The sequence below is a fragment of the Tursiops truncatus genome, chromosome 8, assembly GCF_011762595.2.
Source record: "Tursiops truncatus isolate mTurTru1 chromosome 8, mTurTru1.mat.Y, whole genome shotgun sequence".
NCBI classification, from domain to species: Eukaryota; Metazoa; Chordata; class Mammalia; order Artiodactyla; family Delphinidae; genus Tursiops; species Tursiops truncatus.
The window spans coordinates 97,930,954-97,954,432 of NC_047041.1; the positions used below are offsets into that span (position 1 = coordinate 97,930,954).

Genomic DNA, 23,479 nt, shown 5'->3' on the forward strand with positions numbered 1-23,479 from the left:
ATCACATCTCTTTCTCTGACTCTCTTCTACCTCCCTCTTCCACTTTTAAGGACCCTTGTGATGGCACTGGGCCCACCCAAATAATCCAGGAAAATCTCCCTGTCTTAAAGTCAGCTGATTATCAATCTCAATGCCATCTGCAACCTTAAATACCTCTGCCATGTAACCTAACATATTCACAATTGCCTAGATTAGAATGTGGACATCTTTGGGGAAAGGAGAAGGGTGCATTATTCTGCCTACCACCATCCCTTCCCTCTTTCTGTTGTCCTTCAGATGCAATGAACTCACAGAAGATCAATATATATATAAACACTTTACAAAATCAAATGAGAAGGGCTTCCCTGGTGGCGCAGCGGTTGAGAGTCCGCCTGCCGATGCAGGGGACGCGGGTTCGTGCCCCGGTCTGGGAAGATCCCACATGCCGCGGAGCGGCTGGGCCCGTGAGCCATGGCCGCTGAGCCTGTGCGTCCAGAGCCTGTACTCCGCAACGGGAGAGGCCACAACAGTGAGAGGCCCGCGTACCGCAAAAAAAAAAAAAAAAAAATCAAATGGGAATTGGAAAGTAAATGTATCCTCATCTTCCCCTCCTTCCCTTCTTTCAAACTGTAGGATGTATAGGGTTCCAAAGTCAAATAAGTATCACTCATATTGGTTGTCATTGCCCATTAACTGCTCACTTGCTTTCCTTCATTTGCATAGATAATGGACATTTGACAAGATTTTCTTTAGTTTCCTTTCTGGGTAAATTAATCATTTTGCTATGTTTTGTAATACTTAGGACATAATGATGTCATCCAAGCCAACAGCCTTCCCCAGAATGTGTGAAACCAAACCTAATCCTTACCCACCAAGCTACTCTACGGCTCCTGGGTCTCAACGACCTCTGAGTTTCATCAGCCTAGGAAACCAAGCGCAGAGTGGTCAGCCTCCCTTCATTACTTCTCCAGGAACCTTCACCAACAGTCAGCAGGGTCCAGGAAATATACAAATGGTAAGTTAAGCTAGAGGAGAAGCAGCTACAAGCTTTAAAGAAGAAGCAAAGACACTAGGGGTAAGTCTACTTACTACTAGAATTTTTATTTTGCATTTGTAAGGTTTTATTGTGCTTATAAGCTATAGGTGGAGAGAAGTTTATGATCTCATGACATACGCCCAATCATTAGAAAGGCTGGAATGCTACTCTGGAAACAGTATCCCTTTTAGGTAGAAATAATTAGTCTGCATACAGATTTTGCCCCCAAATTCATTTTACTTTGGATTCAAGCAAAAATCTAATGGGTGACAAAGGATTCTTTGTAGCAGGATGATTCAGTAACACTGACATTCTGGAAATGCCACCACTTCTAGCTTGATCTCACTTTTGCAAAGGATATTCTGGGTACCCTCCATCCTGTCTCTGGATTAGTTTCAAGCCTGGTATTTGTATAGAGGCAAGCTCATATTGAGGGCTGCCTTAAAAACAGAAGGAACTACAAATGGGCCGTCTGGGGAAACTGGGTGTGAAAGAACTAGGGGCCATTCCATCTGCTCTCCCCTCACCCAGTGCCCATGGAGATGTTGACTTAACTGCATGTCAATTCCATACGGGGCACTTTGACCATTTCTAATCTAGTTTATAGAGGCACTGTAAATAAAATATGCCCTACATGTACATGGAGACTCCACTGGCATAGGTGGCATTATTAGTTCCTTTGCTGTGCTTTTGAAGAACCTCTTTCACGCCACTAACACAACTCCTCCAAATGGTACTGTCCCTCCCTGTGTGCAGCTCTAACTTCTCTGCTAGAGGCTTCCATAAATTATATTGAGTGCCCATTATATGCCAGATCTCTTCTAGCCATCACAGGAAAGTAAAACTGAGCATCAGCTCCCCTGCAGCAGGCAGACGTAAGCTGGGAGGCGGCCTCTCAGATCCTCCTCCTGCCAGGGAGAGGAAGTTCCCTGCTCCCATTGGGCCACTGGCACAGACTAGCACACCACACAGCTGGCCCCATACAGGCGCTGGGAATACGGCACAGAACAAATCAGGCATAACCTCTGCCCTCATGGAGCTCAGAACCTAGTGGGAGAATCAGACTACATACACAATAAAGAATTAAGGTACCCAGTGTGCTGGAAGTTGATAAAAGATATGGAAAGAATAAAGAAGTGTGAAAGGGATAAGCAGTTCCAGGCAGTGAGGGGGTAGCAGTTTCAAGCTGGTCAGAGCAGGCTTTCCTTAGAAGACGACATGTGAGCAAAGACATGAAGTGAGGAGTGAGCCTTGTGGATGTCAGGCAAGAGGTTCCCGGTAAAGTCAGAAGGTCTTTCGAGGAAAATGTGGCATGTTTGAAGAACAGGGAGGAGGCAGATAAAGGAGAATAGAGGGCTTCCCTGGTGGCGCAGTGGTTGAGAGTCCGCCTGCCGATGCAGGGGACGCGGGCTCGTGCCCCGGTCTGGGAAGATCCCACATGCCGCGGAGCGGCTGGGCCCGTGAGCCATGGCCGCTGGGCCTGCGCATCTGGAGCCTGTGCTCCTCAACGGGAGAGGCCACAACAGTGAGAGGCCCGCGTACCGTGCAAAAAAAAAAAAAATTCCCAGGTCTGCCCCTCAGTAATTGTGTGACCTTGGGCACTGCTATGGTCTGAATGTTTCTGTCCCCCTCCAAAATTCGTAAGTTGAAATCCTAACTCTCAAAGATGATAGTATTAGGAGGTAGGCCTTTGGGAGGTGCTTATTAGGTCATGAGAGTGGAGCACTCGTGAATGAGATTATTGCCTTATGAAAGAGACTCCCGAGAGATCGCTCACCCTTTGCACCATGTGAAGACACAGAGGCACGGGCTGTGAACAGGAAGAGGGCCCTCACCACAAGGTGACTGTGCTGGAATGTTGAACTTGGACTTCCCAGCTTCCAGAACTGTGCACAATAAAATTCTGTTGTTTATAAACCACACAGTCTGTGGTATTTTGTTACAGCAGCCTGAACAGAGTAAGACAGATACCTAATTTCTTAAAGTCTCTGTGTCTCCATCCCGTTGTTTGGGAGAATTACATGTACAATAAATGTAAGGTGCTTAGAAATTATCAAGCATACTGTTAATGCCTAATAAATTGTTTTTTCTTCATTGATACTTTCCCCAGAACTCGGATTACCCAAGCAGAGAACTGGTCCATTTGCAAAACACAGACATTGAAGTCACAGTTACAGCAATTTTTTCTAAGAGTCTTGGAGGCTCTCAGGGGATGCTAATGCACGCCTATGCAGTAGCACTTTTTGAAGAATCCTTGGGCCACATGAACAAGCCTCACCAAATACCTCAAACAAGGCTTTACTGAAAACTTCCCTAATATGGGAAAGGAAAGAGTCAATCAAGTCCAGGAAGCGCAGACAGTCCCAGACAGGATAAATCCAAGGAGAAACATGCCAAGCAAGACACATACTAATCAAAGTATCAAAAATTAAATACAAAGAAAAAATATTAAAAGCAGCAAGGGAAAAACAACAAATAACATACAAGGGAATCCCCATAAGGTTAATAGCTGATCTTTCAGCAGAAACTCTGCAACCCAGAAGGGTGTGGTAGGACAAATATAAAGTGATGAAAGGGAAAAAACTACAACCAAGGTTACTCTACACAGCAAGGATCTCATTCAGATTTGACGGAGAAATTAAAACCTTTACAGACAAGCAAAAACGAAGAGAATTCAGCACCACCAAACCAGCTTTACAACAAATGCTAAAGGAACTTCTCTAGGCAGGAAACACAAGAGAAGTAAAAGACCTACAATAACAAACCCAAAACAATTAAGAAAATGGTCATAGGAACATACATATCGATAATTACCTTAAATGTAAATGCATTAAATGCTCCAACCAAAAGACACAGACTGGCTGAATGGATACAAAAACAAGACCTGTATATATGCTGTCTACAAGACACCCACTTCAGACCTAGGGACACATACAGACTGAAAGTGAGGGGATGGAAAAAGATATTCCATGCAAATGGAAATCAAAGCTGGAGTTAGCAATACTCATATCAGACAAAATAGACTTTAAAATAAAGATTATTACAAGAGACAAAGAAGGACACTACATAATGATCAAGGGATCAATCCAAGAAGAAGACATAACAATTGTAAATATTTATGCACCCAACATAGGAGCACCACAATACATAAGGCGAATGCTAACAGCCATATAAGAGGAAATCGACAGTAACACAATCATAGTAGGGGACTTTAACACCCCAGTTTCACCAAAGGACAGATCATCCAAAATGAAAATAAAAAAGAAAACAAAAGCTTTAAATGATACATTAAAAAACATGGACTTAATTGACATTTATAGGACATTCCATCCAAAAACAACAGAATACACTTTCTTCTCAAGTGCTCATGGAATATTCTCCAGGATAGATCATATCTTGACTCACAAATCAAGCCTTGGTAAATTAAAAAATATTGAAATCATATCAAGTATCTTTTCCAACCACATTGCTATGAGACTAGATATCAATTACAGGAAAAAATCTGTAAAAAATACAAACACATGGAGGCCAAACAATACACTGCTAGGTAACCAAGTGATCACTGAGGAAATCAAAAAATACCTAGAGACAAATGACAAAGAAAACACAACAACCCAAAACCTATGGGATGCAGCAAAAGCATTTCTAAGAGGGAAGTTTATAGCAATACAATCCTACCTCAAGAAACAAGAAGCATCTCAAATAAACAACCTAACCTTGCACCTAAAGCAATTAGAGAAAGAAGAAGAAGAACAACAACAAAAAGTTAGCAGAAGGAAAGAAATCATAAAGATCAGATCAGAAGTAAATGAAAAAGAAATGAAGGAAACAATACCAAAGATCAATAAAACTAAAAGCTGGTTCTTTGAGAAGAGAAACAAAGGTGATAAACCATTAGCCAGACTCATCAAGAAAAGAGGGAGAAGACTCAAATCAACAGAATTAGAAAAGAAAAAGGAGAACTAACAACTGACACTGCAGAAATAAAAGGATCATGAGAGATTACTACAAGCAACTCTATGCCAATAAAATGGACAACCTCGAAGAAATGAACAAATTCTTAGAAAAGCACAACCTCCTGAGACTGAACCAGGAAGAAGTAGAAAATATAAACAGACCAATCACAAGCACTGAAATTGACACTGTGATTAAAAATCTTCCAAAAAACAAAAGCCCAGGACCCGATGGCTTTACAGGCGAATTCTATCAAAAATGTAAAGAAAAGCTAACACCTGTCCTTCTCAAACTCTTCCAAAATATAGCAGAGGGAGGAACACTCCCAAACTCATTCTACAAAGCCACCATCACCATGATACCAAAACCAGACAAAGATGCCACAAAGAAGGAAAACTACAGGCCAATATCATTGATGAACAAAAATGCAAAAATCCTCAACAAAATACTAGCAAGCAGAATCCAACAGCACATTAAAAGGATCATTTACCCTGATCAAGTGGGGTTCATCCCAGGAATGCAAGGATTCTTCAATATATGCAAATCAGTCAATGTGAGAAACCATATTAACAAATTGAAGGAAAAAAAACATATGATCATCTCAATAGATGCAGAAAAAGCTTGTGACAAAATTCAACACCCATTTATGATAAAAACCCTCCAGAACGTAGGCATAGAGGGAACTTAGCTCAACATAATAAAGGCCATATATGACAAACCAACAGCCAACATCGTTCTCAATGGTGAATGGTGAAAAACTGAAACCATTTCCTCTAAGATCAGGAACAAGACAAGGTTGTCCACTCTCACCACTATTATTCAACATAGTTTTGGAAGTCCTAGCCACGGCAATCAGAGAAGAAAAAGAAATAAAAGGAATACAAATTGGAAAAGAAGAAGTAAAGCTGTCACTGTCTGCAGATGACACGATACTATGCATAGAGAATCCTAAAGATGCTACCAGAAAACTACTAGAGCTAATCAATGGATTTGGTAAAGTAGCAGGTTACAAAATTAATGCACAGAAATCTCTTGCATTCCTATACACTAATGATGAAAAATCTGAAAGAGAAATTAAGGAAACATTCCCATTTACCATTGCAACAAAAAGAATAAAATACCTAGGAATAAACCTACCTAGGGGGGCAAAAGACCTGTATGCAGAAAACTATAAGACACAGATGAAAGAAATTAAGGATGATACAAACAGATGGAGAGATATACCATATTGATACAAACAGATGGAGAGATATACCATATTCTTGGATTGGAAGAATCAACATTGTGAAAATGACTATACTACCCAAAGCAATTTACAGATTCAATGCAATCCCTATCAAACTATCAATGGCATTTTTCACAGAACTAGAACAAAAAACTTCACAATTTGTATGGAAACACAAAGGACCCCGAAAAGCCAAAGCAATCTTGAGAAAGAAAAACAAAGCTGGAGGAATCAGGTTCCCTGACTTCAGACTATACTACAAAGCTACAGTAATCAAGACAGTATGGTACTGGCACAGAAACAGAAATATAGATCAGTGGAACAGGATAGAAAGCCCAGAGATAAACCCATGCACATATGGTCACCTTATCTTTGATACAGAAGGGAAGAATATAAAACGGAGAAAAGAGAGCCTCTTCAATAAGTGGTGCTGGGAAAACTGGACAGCTACATGTAAAAGAATGAAATTAGAACACTCCCTAACACCATACACAAAAATAAACTCAAAATGAATTAAAGACCTAAATGTAAGGCCAGACACTATAAAACTCTTAGAGGAAAACATAGGCAGAACACTCTTTGACATAAATCACAGCAAGATCTTTTTTGACCCACCTCCTAGAGTAATGGAAATAAAAACAAAAATAAACAAATGAGACCTAATGAAACTTAAAACCTTTTGCACAGCAAAGGAAAACATAAACAAGATGAAAAGACAACCCTTAGAATGGGAGAAAATATTTTGCAAACGAAGCAACTGACAAAGGACTAATCTCCAAAATTTACAAGCAGCTCATGCAGCTCAATATCAAAAAAACAAACAACCCAATCCAAAAAGGGGCAGAAGACCTAAATAGACATTTCTCCAAAGAAGACAGACAGACTGCCAACAAACACATGTAAGGATGCTCAACATCACTAATCATTATAGAAATGCAAATCAAAACTACAATGAGGTATCACCTCACACTAGTCAGAATGGCCATCATCAAAAAATCTACAGACAATAAGTGCTGGAGAGGTGGGAATGTAAATTGATACAGCCACTATGGAGAACAGTATGGAGGTTCCTTAAAAAACTAAAAATAGAACTACCATACGACCCAGCAATCCCACTACTGGGCATATACCCTGAGAAAACCATAATTCAAAAAGAGTCATGTACCACAGTGTTCATTGCAGTTCTATTTACAATAGCCTGGAGATGTAAGCAACCTAAGTGTCCTTTGACAGATGAATGGATAAAGATATGTGGCACATATATACAATGGAATATTAACCAGCCGTAAAAAGAAACGAAATTGAGTTATTTGTAGTAGGTGGATGGACCTAGAGTCTGTCATACGGAGTGAAGTAATTCAGAAAGAGAAAAACAAATACCGTATGCTAACACATACATATGGAATCTAAAAAAAAAAAAAAAAAAAAAATGTTTTGAAGAACCAAGGGGCAGGACAGGAATAAAGATGCAGACGTAGATAATGGACTTGAGGACACGGGGAGGGGGAAGGGTAAGCTGGGACGAAGTGAGAAAGTGGCATGGACATATATACACTAACAAATGTAAAACAGATAGCTAGTGGGAAGCAGCCGCATAGCACAGGGAGATCAGCCCGGTGCTTTTTGACCACATAGAGGGGTGGGATAGGGAGGGTGGGAGGGAGGGAGACACAAGAGGGAAAAGATATGGGAACATATGTATATGTATAGCTGATTTACTTTGTTACGAAGCAGAAACTAACACACCATTGTAAAGCAATTATACTCCCATAAAGATGTGAAGAAAAAAAAAGAAAAAAACAAGGCTTTACGCTGAGGCCCTGGCCCTAGCGTATGTCAAAATCTTAATGGCCCACCTCCTGTAGAGGTATAGCTAAATGACACCATGGATCTTGACAGAGTTGACAATAAATAAGGAGCAGCAGCAATGATAGTGATGTTTCAGTGGTGCCTGAAGATGAAGAAGCAATTTTTAAATGTCTGTTTTCTTTTTTCAGGCAATCCAGATCATGACTGGATTGAGGCACATTGACTTCGGAATTATTGGGGGTTTAATGGCCTCTATTTATAACCAAGAGTTGGGTTTTGCTTCCTTGTCTTTTATTGGCGGATATCCATTCTGGGGCGACCTCTCTGTGAGTAGCCTGCTGCAACAGCTGTCCTTCTCAGCTTATCAAGTATAGCTGTCCCCAGTCTATGTACAACTCATCTTTTAATAAGCCCTGCATCTGATCAGCTGGAGAATTTAGATACTAGATATTAATATTAGATATTAATTAGATAGAGAATTAAATAAAGAAGAGCTTTTGTTCTCCATTTTAACTTGCAGCCTAAACTCACACCCTAAAGTTTACACTAATCAAGTAACCAGCAAACCAAAGTTTTATTTCCCTATTACATTTTAGATGGAAATGTATGTGCTGGGTGGAAAGTGGCAAAAAGAGGTGATCGGGAACATGATTAAAAATATGCAATTGATCATGAGAAGAGACTGAGCAGTGAGGTCAGAAGTCATCCGAACAAGGAAAACTTACAAGGGAATGAGGTCTTTTTGTGCGAGAAACTAAGGAGAAAAAAGAAAAGGATGTCAAAAGGACATAGAAACCTCGAGAGTTACTCCAAAAAATTGAGAAGTACGAGAGGAATTTTTGAGAGGGAAATATAAATAGGTCAACCTTTCATCATATAAACAGAAGTATTTCCCAGGAAAAATCAAAGGACCCATCATTTCACAAATAAATTTGTTTCTTTCTACAGTTCATTATTACTGGAGCACTCTCTATTTCGGCATCCAAGCAGTTTTCCCCTTGTCTGGTAAGTTAGAATGTTTCTACTTTTTAATCCCTTTAAGGATTAATTTATTTGGGTAAGAAAACTGAGAAGCCAGATTCAGAACGTGAGAAGGGGAGCATCTTTTTCCCAGAAGTATCTGTGGGTTGCCTCCATGGTACGTGTGCCCTCACATGGTCTACACAATTTACCACTCAGAAATGGCTCAACATCCCGACTCTTTAATTCACAAGAGTGGAAATTAGTAAAGATGGGGTTGTTTACTTCCAAGGCTCCCTGGTTCAGTGGGGTCACACTGCACGGGGGACACTCCAAACAGAAACAAAGAAGCCAGGGGACACCCTCTTGCCACTTCAGTATCAAAGACTCTACTATGCATTTGCTATTTCTCAGTTCTGCCTTGCCTTGTATTGTTATTTTTTCTTTGTGCATGTCTCCTAGTCTTATTCAGATTTGACTTTTGTTTTATAGTTCTTCAGATCATCATGAAAAACACCTAGCTCAGTACCTAAGAAGAGTCCATAAATCCCTGAGACAGGCCTTTCAATTCTTTCTGTCACAGCACTCCACCTTTTGTAATCTCCTGGTCCACTTTTGAAACAGGAGAAAGAAAATCGTTTGCCAAGAACTAGAGACAACTAGAACAGAAGTGGTTTCAAGATTATATTTAATCCAGCACAAGAGGGAAGAACTGGAAAATAGGAACACAGAGTCATGTTACTCATACTTTCCCAGACTAGACTACACTAGACTAAAAATAAAATAAAATAAATCAGTCTAATCTTGACTACTCTTGTTGTAATCCAAAAACAAAATAAAATATCCTCTCACTGCATGATTTAGAGATGCTTCCCTCTAACTATGCTTGTCCAAACATAGAATCTGTCCATTTGGAGAAGAGAGCTAAAATTATACCTAAAGCGATTCTGCTAGGAGCCCTTCAGAGGCCTTCAGAAGACTATCTAAGGCATGCTGAAGCAGCAGCACGTTCCAAAGAACTCCTAACAAGTCAGCTGAGGACTTGGTTTCACAATTATTCTGCTGAATTTCAAAGTCTTCTTGTAGAAACTGGGGAACGTTTTATACTCTGCCCATTCACCCCTACCCTCAAAAGCCTAACAAGTTCCTCATTCTAAATCTATCTAGTCCTTAGAAAGACAAGGGTTTCATGAATTCCTAAATTTATCAGCACAGATTTTTTGTGTGTATAGACTTTTCCATCTATAAAATTGGATGCTATATAGTACTACCTCCTATAGTGGTTGCAAGAGTTCTACGAAATAACGCATTTACATGATTTAATACAGTGACTGTCACAGAAAAAATGCTCATTATAAGTTTGTCATTTGATTGTTTTAAAAAGGGAATATAATGTTATTTTGCATGAGGCTTAGACAAATATAATAGATGAGCTTCTGCTTTGTACTATTTACATTTTTCTACAGATCTTAGAAATACCCTACATTTAGGCGGCATATAGAATAGTTTTCATGGTAACTCTCCAGAAGGGAAGAGGAAAAAAATCATTTCAATTTTTTTTTCAAGATTTCAAAGATTAAGAACCGTGAGATTTAATTGCTTCTTATTTCATTTAATTTCACCCATCTTACATATGATTTATCTTTCCTGCCATCTCCCTCAGATAAAAGGCAGCCTAGGAATGAACATTGTTAATTCTGTCTCTGCCTTCATGGGGGTGATTCTGTGGCTGGTGGATGTGAGCATTAACGGGCTGCCTAATCAAGACTACTGGGGCAGTGGCTAAGTATCCCATCACCTACCATGTGCCTCCTCTCTTTCCACTCACTTAGAGTGGATCTATATTTTATTTCTTATTACTGTACAGCAGCTCTAGTAGTAAATCCCTTTTTCTATTCCAGCCCTACTCCTGGTCATGGGATCTCTAGGACTAGAGAATAAAGTGGGAGAGTCACCTCTGTAGATGGACTAGGGCAGAAAGGGCACCCCTTAGTGGTCCATCTCATGGGTAGTCACATAGGGAAGACTCCTAAAGGGTATACAGAAACACTGGGAAAAAAAGCTCCCAGAAATAAAAGAGTAACTGAATTTGTACGCTGAATGAGAATAACCTATACTAGGAGAAAGAGATGCAAAATAAGTGACATACAGATATAGATACATAGATATCAATATTGATATTGATACATATTGAAATATATGTATCCTTGTTAAGGCATAAGGTATAGAAAAGGATTCTTTGAGGTTTTAGGCAGAAAAATCAAATTACTTACAAGCAGGAAAAAAAATCAGCTTGACTCGGTCTCTACTACAACAACATTCAGTGAGGGAAAATCATGGAGCAATATCTATAAAGTTTTGATGAAAAGAAAATGTGACTCAAGAATAACAAGTCCAGGGACTTCCCTGGTGGTGCAGTAGTTAAGAATCCGCCTGCCAGAAGACCTAAATAGACATTTCTCCAAAGAAGACAGACAGACTGCCAACAAACACATGAAAGAATGCTCAACATCACTAATCATTAGAGAAATGCAAATCAAAACTACAATGAGATATCATCTCACACCAGTCAGAATGGCCATCATCAAAAAATCTAGAAACAATAAATGCTGGAGAGGGTGTGGAGAAAAAGGAACACTCTTGCACTGCTGGTGGGAATGTGAATTGGTTCAGCCACTATGGAGAACAGTATGGAGGTTCCTTAAAAAACTACAAATAGAACTACCATATGATCCAGCAATCCCACTACTGGGCATATACCCTGAGAAAACCAAAATTCAAAGTCATGTACCACAATGTTCATTGCAGCTCTATTTACAATAGCCCGGAGATGGAAGCAACCTAAGTGCCCATCATCGGATGAATGGATAACGAAGATGTGGCACATTTATACAATGGAATATTACTCAGCCTTAAAAAGAAACGAAATTGAGCTATTTGTAATGAGGTGGATAGACCTAGAGTCTGTCATACAGAGTGAAGTAAGTCAGAAAGAAAAAGACAAATACCGTATGCTAACACATATATATGGAATTTAAGAAAAAAAAATGTCATGAAGAACCTAGGGGTAAGACAGGAATAAAGACGCAGACCTACTGGAGAACGGACTTGAGGATATGGGGAGGGGGAAGGGTGAGCTGTGACAGGGCGAGAGAGAGTCATGGACATATACACACTAACAAACGTAGTAAGGTAGATAGCTAGTGGGAAGCAGCCGCAGGGCACAGGGATATTGGCTCGGTGCTTTGTGACAGCCTGGAGGAGTGGGATAGGGAGGGTGGGAGGGAGGGAGATGCAAGAGGGAAGACATACGGGAACATATGTATATGTATAACTGATTCACTTTGTTATAAAGCAGAAACTAACACACCATTGTAAAGCAATTATACCCCAATAAAGATATTAAAAAAAAAAAAGAATCCGCCTGCCAATGCAGGGGATACGGGTTCAAGCCCTGGTCCGGGAAGATCTCACATGCCACGGAGCAACTAAGCCCCGTGCGCCACAACTACTGAGCCTGCGCTCTAGAGCCTGCTAGCCACAACTGCTGAGCCCGCGAGCCACAACTACTGAAGTCCGCACGCCTAGAGCCTGTGCTCCACAACAAGAGAAGCCACTGCAATGAGAAGCCCATTCACTGCAACGAAGAGTAGCCCCCTACTCGCCACAGCTAGAGAAAGACTGCACGCAGCGACAAAGACCCAACGCAGCCAAAAATAAATAAATAAAATTGTTTTTTAATTTAAAAAATAAAAAAAAACAAGTCCAATAAAATCCTTGTGACAGTATAAAAGCAACAAGAAGATACTCTCAGTAAAACAACAACACACATGGGCACTGTTGCTAAAAAAAAAAGAATAGTAATATTCAACCATACACGAGGTAGATTAAATCAAGAATGTAGAAACGCAAGGAGAAGCTGTGTAAGGAGATTCGTGAAAAGCACAAAAACTGGAAGGTGAAGAGAGAAGATGAGAGGTAAGACAAGCATGCTAATCTCTCATTTTTCATAATAAACAATCATCTAATACTGCCTCAAACTGAAACTTGTAGGTTTAAAATGATGTCAACTTCTTCATGGATTTTGTAAACTTGACTTCTTTTTGTTCTTTTAAAATCAGGTAATACTTTTATTTCAAAATAGGAAGTAAAAACGATTCCATTATTAAAAAATGGTGTTTCCCTCTATTGCTCTCTCATTCCCTCCCTTGCTTGTTCTCCTTTTTTTCTCTCTCTTGCTGTCTCTCCATGCAACCACTTTTCTTTTTTATTTTTTTCTATTTTTTTGTCTGCCCTACACGGCATGCCAGATCTTAGTTCCCCGGCCAGGAATCGAACCTGCGCCCCCTGCAGTGGAAGCGCAGAGTCCCAACCACTGGACCGCCAGGGAAGTCCCTGCATCCACTTTTCTATTTGCCTTTTGCCCATACGTAGAGTTCTAGAATAACAGGTCTCAGATGTTACTTTAGCTCATTTCTGGGCAGTGGCATTTGGGATGACTGGTTGTGTTCTATGTTACTTGATTTATTTTTTTATTTTAATGAGCAAGTAAATTTTTATTAGAAAAAAAAAGCCACTGCAAAAAAAAAAAAACTCTACTTCCTTTCTAATGTTTCTAAATAAAACAGTCTACTGGCAAAAAGGGAAGTCTTCTGGCATTTTAAAGAAATTCCAAAGTTAGTTTACATTCCCCTGAAATAAGCATGTGATGACAGAGAAATGATCCCAGAGCTAGGTGAGTACAAGCAATAGTACATTTGATGAATCAGAACTTTTTGAAGCCAGGGTGAAGCCCTCCTGATTTAGTCAACATTTCAGTGTGTTTATTCCGGATTTCAGCTTGCTGGGAAAGGAATTTCAGCCATGCTGACCATCTTCTCTCTTTAGGAGTTTTGCATAACTTGTGTCACAGCACATTTTGCCAGCCAAGCAATCACCAACACCAATGGCGGTGAGTTGGGCCTCTTCTCTGGAAGATAATCTGAGTATGTGCTGAAGGAATACAGACTTCAGTGTCAGCTAAGTCCCACTGCGGGCTTACCACAGCGCTCTTGGCCCTCTTCCCTGATGGGACCAGGGAGGTTACTGAACAGGATTATAGTAACAATATTGTTTGCTTGTTTCATTCTTTCCAGTCTGTCCTTGGTATTCCAATTGTGTATGCAAATAGTCCCTTGACAACAGGGTGGTCCTCAGTTCCTCCCAGAAATGATGGCCACCAAACTCATACCACCTAATACCACCAGGTATTAAAAGAAAAAGGAAGCTCATGCAATCTCATGGGGTAAAACTACCTGCAGAAACTTCTTAAGAAGCAGCCTCGACTCTCCACGATGATTGCTGACCTTTAAAGACTGTGTTTCAGATTTGTTCTTAGTTTATCACGAATGATAACTGCATGGACCTCCCTGCCACTGTTTCTTCCTACATATGCCACTACCACTCACTGGCAAAGGCGAAGGGCCAGAGGACCGGAAATGACTGCAACTCTCTTGAAGTTAGAAAATTTCCTGTTAATGTTACCCTTTCCTCAATAAAATATTACTAGGAACAGAAGCCTTTTTTGGTATTTTTTTATTCATTTGGTTTGTTATTGGTTGTTAAGTAGGAGATCTGACTAAATGCTGCAAAGCAGACTGATAAAATTTCTTTGATGATGATTTACAGGGTGTCCAGGTAAATGTTATATCCTACCACAGAAGGTATATGCCTATTATTAATATGATGCTATTTAAAGCCCTTACGGTAGTTTCATTCTGGAATATCTAAAAACGTATTCATTAATTCATTCATTTGCTCAAAATAGGTATTACACTACTACTTTGTGACCAAACACTGTGCTATTCAATTACATAAAATTAAGATTTTATGTACTTTTTATTTGGGGTAATAGAAAGTGGGATAAAGTGGGCTTTATTGAAATGCCAGTGTACACATGTTTTTTTTTCAGGTACAAGTAACAAATGCTGGGTTTAAGTACAAAGACTTCACCCCAAAAATATAACTTAAACTGTATGAGAAAAACCAAAGTGCATCCTATATTTAGTCTCTTCATTCCTCAGAAGAATACAGGTTATTATTAGACCTCTAGGGCGTCTTCCAATTCTAAACTCTAAGGTTAATAATTCATCATGAAATACATGGGTTCAAGAATTATCTTTCCGCCCTTGTACACTGTTGGTAGGAATGTACATTGGTGCAGCCACTGTGGAAAACAGTATAGAGGTTTCTCAAAGAACTAAAAATAGAACTACCATATGACCCAGCAATTCCACTCCTGGGTATATACCCAAAAAAAACCCCAAAACACTAAATCGAAAAGATACATGCACCCCCATGTTCACAGCAGCACTATTTACAATAGCCAAGACATGGAAACAACCTAAGTGTCCATCAACAGATGAATGGATAAAGAAGATGTGGTGCAGATATACAGTGGAATACTATTCAGCCATAAAAAAGAACAGTATTTTGCCATTTGCAGCAACATGGCTGGACTTGGAGAGTATTATGCTATGTGAAATAAGTCAGTGAAAGATAAATACTGTATGATATCACTTATATGTGGAATCTAAAAAATATAACAAAACTAGTAAATATAACCAAAATAAAGCAAACACAGATATAGAGAACAAACTAGTGGCTACCAGTGGGGGGAGGGGGGTGTGCAATATAGGAGTGAGGGAGTGAGAGGTATAAACTATTGGGTGTAAGATAGGATCAAGGATGTATTGTGCAACATGAAGAATATAGCCAACAATTTTGTAATAACTGTAAATGGAAAATGACCTTTAAAAATGTATAAAAATTAAAACTTTAAAAAAATAATACTTAAGCCAGAAACCAAAAAAAAAAAAGAAAAGAATTACCTTTCCAAAATCCATAAATGTATCTTAGATACATACACATCATTGATTCACACCAGGCCTACACAACATTTCAGGAAGCTCTTTTTCCCAGAGCGTGTTTTGCGTTTGTCACATCCCACTAAAAATCAATCAGTCACAATTGTCCCCTTCTCCCAAGGAGCTGGCCAAACCTATCCTGAATTTGGGTGATTGGGAGGGGGCGTGCAGGGAGTCCCTAGGCATCTATGTGCAGGAGTGATTTGAATCAGGGGAAAGATCTGGAGGAAGCTGTAAGTTCAGGTATGTGAAGCTCGAGCTGAAAGACCAGGAAGTGAGGTCCAGTTCCCAGCCTGGCCTCTGTGATGGGTTTGATCCCCCTGGAGAAAGGCGTATTCTCCTCATTTGTGCACGGACTATGACCAGGTTCCTGCTCTGTAAGGAGGACCGAAGAAAATGCAAGGCTGTCTGAACACCCCCAGGGCTCGGAGCTTGAGGGCAGCTGGGAGACAGCAGCTGGGGTCAAGCGGCCTTCTCCCAGAGGAGCAGCTGCAAAGCCCGAGAAGGCGAAGATGCAGAAGGAAACTGGGTGCCCCACACACGCGGCAGAGGCTCAGCAGGGGCCTGCGGTGCTAGAGAACAATATGAAAATTCTGGGGACTCCCAGGAATACTTCGGAAGTGGGGATGGGCAGAGAGCTGAGGTGTGCCTGGGCAGGTAGGGGTGCAAGCCAGGCAAGTGTGGCCGTATCGCCAGTGATTCCGCATTCCCACAGGCTGAAGAGGTCTCAGACAGCAGCATTTCCCTAAAACCGGCTGTTTCTGCCTTTCTCCCTTCATTTCGTAATGAAAACAAACAAAGCCTCTCTCTCTCCAAACTATTCTCTACAATCTATCACGTAGAAATGGTGTTCCTCTCCTCAAGCCCACCTCTTCTCCACGCCTCAGTACCCTGACTTCACTCTAAAAATGGGTAGCTGTTTACTCAATCCTACCAACTCAGCAGTACGCAGCCAGCTTCACTCAATCTCTCTCTCCACGTGTGGTCTTCACCCAGTTTAAGCCTCACTCACAATTTTATTTTTCACAACTCCTCTCACTCCCCCAAATATTTAGCAACACTTTAAAATATGGTACGGGTGGGCTTCCCTGGTGGCGCAGTGGTTGAGAGTCTGCCTGCCGATGCAGGGGACGTGGGTTCGTGCCCCGGTCCGGGAGGATCCCACATGCCGCGGAGCGGCTGGGCCCGTGAGCCACGGCCGCTGAGCCTGCGCGTCCGGAGCCTGTGCTCCGCAACGGGAGAAGCCACAACAGTGAGAGGCCTGCGTACTGCAAAAAAATAAATAAATAAAATAAAATGCGGTACGTGGATCGCTCAAGATGGTGGAGTAAGAGGACATGGAGGTCGCCTCCCACCATAAACGCATCAAAAATACATCTACACGGGCTTCCCGGGTGGCGCAGTGGTTAAGAAACTGCCTGCCAATGTAGGGGACACGGGTTCGAGCCCTGGCCTGGGAAGATCCCACACGCTGCGGAGCAACTAAGCCCGTGCGCCACAACTACTGAGCCTGCGCTCTAGAGCCTGCAAGCCATAACTACTGAGCCCACAGGTCACAACTACTGAAGCCCATGCACCTAGAGCCTGTGCTCCGCAACAAGAGAAGCCACAACAATGAGAAGCCCGTGCACCACAACGAAGAGGAGCCCCCGCTCACTGCAACTAAAGAAAGCCCTTGCACAGCAACGAAGACCCAATGCAGCCAAAAATAAATAAATAAATAAATTTATTTAAAAAAAGATACATCTACACGTGAAAAGATGCTCAACATCACTAATCATCAGGGATATACAAATCAAACCCCCAACGAGATCTTTTTGATCTGTCAGAATGGCTGTGATCAAAAAGTCTACAAATAACAAATGTGGCTGAGGATGTGAAGAAAAGGGAACCCTTGTGCACTGTTGATGGGAATGTAAATTGGTGCAGACACTGTAGAAAACAGTATGGAGGTTTCTCAAAAAACTAAAAATAGAACTACCATATGATCCAGCAATTCCACTCCTGGGTATATATCTAGAAAAACACAAAAACACTCATTTGAAAAGATATATGCACCCCAATGTTCACAGCAACATTATTTACTATTGCCAAGATATGGAAACAACCGAAGTGTCCATCAACAAATGGATGGATAAAGAAGATGTTGTATATATACATACAATGGAATACCGCTCAGCCATAAAAAAGCCTGAAATTTTGCAATTTGCAGCAACATGGATAGACTTGGAGGGCATTATGTTACGTGAAATGTCAGACAAAGATAAATACTATATGATATCACTTATATGTAGAATCTAAAGAATACAACAAACTAGTGAATATAATAAAAAAGAAGCAGACTCTCAGATATAGAGAACAAACTAGTGGTTACCAGTAGCATGGGGAGGAGGGGTTATATAGAGGTAGAGGAATGGGAGGTACAAACTACTGGGTGGAAGACAGGTTCAAGGATGTACTGTACAACACGGGGAATACAGCCAATACTTTGTAATAACTGCAAATGGAAAGTAACCTTTAAAAATTGTATAAAAGTTTAAAACAAAATTTTTTGAAAATCTACATGTGGAACAATCCTCACTGAAAACTAACTGGAAACTGGCAGAAGGACCCCTGTACCACCAAGCCTGTAAGACAGGTACAATATGTAATCAGGTAAAGGAAGAGAAGTGATCAGGTCAGGATCTGTGACCCCAGGAGGCAACTCAGAGGAAAAGGGAGATTACATGGGTGGACACCCACCCTGGGGAGTGAGGGTGTGAGCCACTTACTGGGCACCACAGCCCAGAGGTCTGACGTGGGGAAGATGAGCCCCCTGGCTGGTTGGAGAGCTTCTGGGACTAACAGGAAGGCTGTGGGAAGCCTGGACTCTGCTTGTGAGGAGCCCCAGAGCACTGGCTGGCCCCCGAGGACTGCTCTAGTGCATGTCCAGTGTCCCGCAACTGCCCCCCCCCCAGGCAACCCAGCATGAGCGGAGTGAACACTCCAGCCATGCTTACTCCATGTCACAGCTCTGCACTGGACCGAGGGCTGCCACTACCAAGGAGAGAGCTTGGTCAGGCACTCGGAGCCGGGGCTGCACCTGCGCAGGGCGAGGGCAACAACTGCTGGCACCTGCAGAGGTGGCACATCGGAGGCAGCTGAGACCTCTGTCTGTGGCCGACCCTCCACAGCCCATACCCTGTCACGAGCAGAGAGCCTGCGTGTCCCCCTCTTGCTTCAGCACCGCTCCACCGTGGGGCGAGGGTCCCAGTGCTGGGAGAGAGAAAGCACACACCTAAAGAGAACAGAGCCGACCCTGGGCTCAGAGCTTCTGCCCCAGCAACTTGGGATCTGACCCCCTCACAGGGCACTGTCAGCCACTGAGTAGAGGGGAACCCCACCTCACACACGGCAATGGCTCTAGCCCCTCCATCTCCAGCGTGCCAAGGCTAAATCAGGAAGAAACAGACAATTTGAACAGACCAATCACTAGGAATGAAATTGAATCTGTAATTTTAAAAACTCCCAGCAAACAAAAGTCTAGAGCCAGATGGCTTCAAAGGAGAATTCTACCAAACATATAAAAAAGTGATAATAAACCATCCTTCTTGAACTGTTCCAAAAAACCGAAGAGGGCACAACACTCCCAAATTCATTTCACAAGGCTACCATTACAATTACCCTGATACCAAAAACAAAGACACTATAAAAAAAAATTACAGGTCAATATTTTTGATGAATATAGATTTGAAAATGCTCAACAAAATATTAGCAAACTGACTCCAACAATACATAAAAAAGGATCATACACCATGTTCAAGTGGGATGTATTCCAGGGACGCAAGGATTATGGTCCGATATTCGCAAATCAACCAATGCGATACACCACATTAACAAAAGGAAGGATTAAAAGCACCTGATCATAAAAAGAAGAAAAAACATATGATCATCTCAATAGATGCAGAAAACAGTATCTGACAAAATTCAACACCCAGTCATGCTAACAACTCTCATCAAAGTGGATATAGAGGGAACATATCTCAACATAATAAAGGCCGTTTATGACAAACCCACAGCTAACGTCATACTCAACAGTGAAAAGCTGAAAGCCTTCCCTCTAAATTCGGGAACAAGACAAAGATGCCCACCCTCGCCACTTTATTCAACATAGTATCTGAAGTCCTAGCCACCCACGGCAATCAGACAAGAAAATGGAATAAAAGGCATCCAGGTTGGAAGGGAAGAGGTACAACTGGCACTATTTGCAGATGACGTGACACTATATATAGAAAACCCTAAAGTCTCCACCCAAAAACTATTAGAACAAATAAATGAATTCAGCAAAGTTTCAGGACACAAGAGTAATATACAGAAATCTGCTGCATTTCTTTACACTAACAATTAACTATCCTAAAGAAAAAGTAAAAAAAAAAAAAAATCTCGTTCAAAAAGAATAAAATACCTAGAAATAAACTTAACCAAGGAGGTAAAAGACCTATATTTTGAAAGCTATGAAACACTGATGAAGGAAATTGAAGATGATACAAAGAAAGGAAAAGATATCCCACCGTAGGGCTTCCCAGGTGGCACAGTGTTGAGAGTCCGCCTGCCGATGCAGGGGACACGGGTTCGTGCCCCGGTCTGGGAAGACCCCACATGCCGCGGAGCGGCTGAGCCCGTGAGCCATGGCCACTGAGCCTGTGCGTCCGGAGCCTGTGCTCCGCAACGGGAGAGGCCACAGCAGTGAGAGGCCCGCGTACCGCCAAAAAAAAAAAAAAAAAAAGATATCCCGCCGTGTTCTTGGTTTGGAAGAATTAATATTGTTAAGATATGCATACTACCCACAGCAATCTACAGACTTAAAGCAATCCCTATCAAAATACCTGTGATATTTTTAACAGAAATAGAACAAATAATCTTAAATTTTATATGGAACCATAAAAGTGCAGTATGTGCAGTGCAGTACGTGCAGACTAGAGTTGAGAACCATCCCTAGACCTTGTGGTTTTGCCAACAGAACTCTTCATGCATTCTCATGACAGTCCTGGGCAGAGCTCTTCCTGAAGGAGGCCTAGAGAAAGCAAGCGAGGTGCAGATTCTGGAGCTAGCCTGCTGGAGTTAGAATCACAACTCTCCAATTTACAAGCTGTGAACATGAACAAGACCCTTAACCTCCCCAAGCCTCAGTATTCTCAGCTGTTAAAACAATGACTAACAGGGAGTTCCCTGGTGGCCTAGTGGTTAGGATTCAGGGCTTTCACTGCTATGGCCCAGGTTCAATCCCTGGTGGGGGAACGGAGATCCCGCAGGCCGCACGGTGCAGCCAAAAAATACATACATAAATTTTTAAAAATAATAATAATGATGACTAACCATGGTATGTACATCATAGGCATATTGGAAAGTGTAAGTAAGATAAGCCAATGTGTTAAAGTAATTAAACAAGGAGCCCATTAGACTGGGGTGGCTTTGATGCCTCGGTCGCCTACGTCAGCAAACCGAAACCTAGACCAGAGTAAACGTGCTCGAAAACGAAACTTAAGCACAGCTAACCATAAACAAGCAACTAGACTTTCCCAAATAAGGCAACCCTTTAAACTACAGCCAATCAAATAACTTCCTTGCTTTCTTCTGTGTCTCCCCTATAAACACCTCTCCCCTAGCTCCTGTCGGCAGAGTGCTTCTATCCACTTTTGCTTTGGTGCTGTCAGCTTCGAATCAATGTTTGCTCAAACAAACTGTTCCCAATTTTAAAGTATTTTAGCTTATCTTTAAACACCTGTTAGCCATATACCATTGCCTGGACATAGTAAATGTGGGGGAAAAAAAGAAAACGAATTTTTAAACTACAGTTGACCTCTAAACAACACGGTCTGGACTGCATAGCTCCATTTATACACAGATTTGTTTTCCGATACATAAATACACAATCCGGCACTATCCAGTCTGTGGTTGGTTGAATCCATGGATGCCAAACCATGGCAATGGGGGGCTGACTACAACGTTATAGGTGGATGTTTGACTGCATAGGGGTCCCTCACCTTGTTCAAGGGTGGAATATATAAAAACTGAAATCTACTACATAGGTATATATGTGCGTGTATGTGTATACATACACATATATTTAATTTATCTAAATATTTACACATATTGCACTTCTACAATAAACTCAATTGCTTCGGTGCCCCAGCATGACAGAGATTTACTTCCATTTTTCTTACTAGAACAGTCTGATGTTTGCAGAGAGGAAGCATCTGTTTTCACCTGAGTATAAGTAAAATGAAATTCCTTGTAGCCATTTGGACAAGATATTTTATCAGGGCTTACAGAGTCCTTGCAATGATCCCCAGCAATGGTTTTAACAGCATTATATCAGGCATGGTGGTCTCACCACATTTCCTCATGTCTTTTGTATCCTGAGAACCAATTCAAGGCAAATTAACAACATAATCTGCATGGAGAAAAACTTAAGACAACAAAGATTAAAAGTCAAATGGGATGTCAAACCATGACTATCTCTTCATTGTTGAAGGATGCAAAATTATTGAGGACCAAAGGATAAAAATTAAAAATAAATGAATTCTGAATTTCTAAATCCAGGTTACCGGGACAGAGAAAAGTAAGGTTGGCCTACCCATCTGTGATATTATCAGAGGAATTAAGAAGTACCAAGGAACTTGGACTGTCTCGCAGTTTGACTCGCTCATCTCTTCTCACCTATGTTCATACTGAACACATGTGAATGAATATGTATTCACAGTCACTGAATAAACATTAATATATATTTGAACCCCCATCCAAGAAAATCATCAAATCCAAGATAATTTCCAGAGACTGTTGGCTAAACCTTAAATAAAAGGAAAAGATACTTCACTTGTCTCACAATCTATCAATCAATCATGGCAGCAGGTTACAATAGGGCACCATCTCATCAGAACTGACTCTCATTTCTACTAAATCCATAGTCCTGAGGTTGAAGACGCATTCAAGGGAGTCCTTCTTTCTTTAGCACGCAGAATGCTTAATATTGTCAGAACCCTCTCTGCTCTTAGACAGGTAACCCTCAGTGATATACCGACCAATACAAAATGTAAAGGTTTTAGGAGACCCTGGCATATTTTTTGTTGTAATTGAGGAGGCTTTAGAGTCACAAGGTAAGGAAGCTAGCCATGGGGCTAAAGATAAAGTTATTGAGTTTATAACTGATTTTCAGGCTATAAAATAATCATAAAAGATCTTGGCAGCTTTAAGACATACCTGTGATTGTGCTTTGGCCAAGGGTATTAGCGGCACTTAGGCAACTTCTTTATAAAAGAAAAGTCAGTTCCTCTTTCTGAATGTTTTGATCACTGGCTATCTTTCACTAAATATTTACATCCCAAACCTGACTTTTAACTTCCAAAATGCCAAGATAAATTTTCCTGGAATAAATTACATTTCACAAGGTTCAGGAGCTGCAGGAACATGTGCTCTCCGGGTACTTTAATGCCGAAGTCATAATGGTTGCATAACAGGGTGATCTCTACTTTCAGCTAATTCAAGATTACAACGTTGGCTTGAGTTCGCTGTTTTCCCACCTTCCCAGATCTGCCTCTTGTCTATCTTCTAGCTGCTGCTACCCCTACTTCT

At 41.2% G+C, this 23,479-nt stretch overlaps 1 protein-coding gene across 1 annotated transcript; it reads left to right on the plus strand.

Annotated features, from left to right (window-relative positions):
* Positions 1-787: 787 nt before the first annotated feature.
* Positions 788-10,749, plus strand: LOC109552196 (membrane-spanning 4-domains subfamily A member 12). Its single transcript, XM_033861732.2, is given in 4 exon segments — positions 788-1,054; positions 8,192-8,329; positions 8,952-9,008; positions 10,627-10,749. Coding segments are annotated over 4 exon segments (585 nt in total).
* Positions 10,750-23,479: the final 12,730 nt, after the last annotated feature.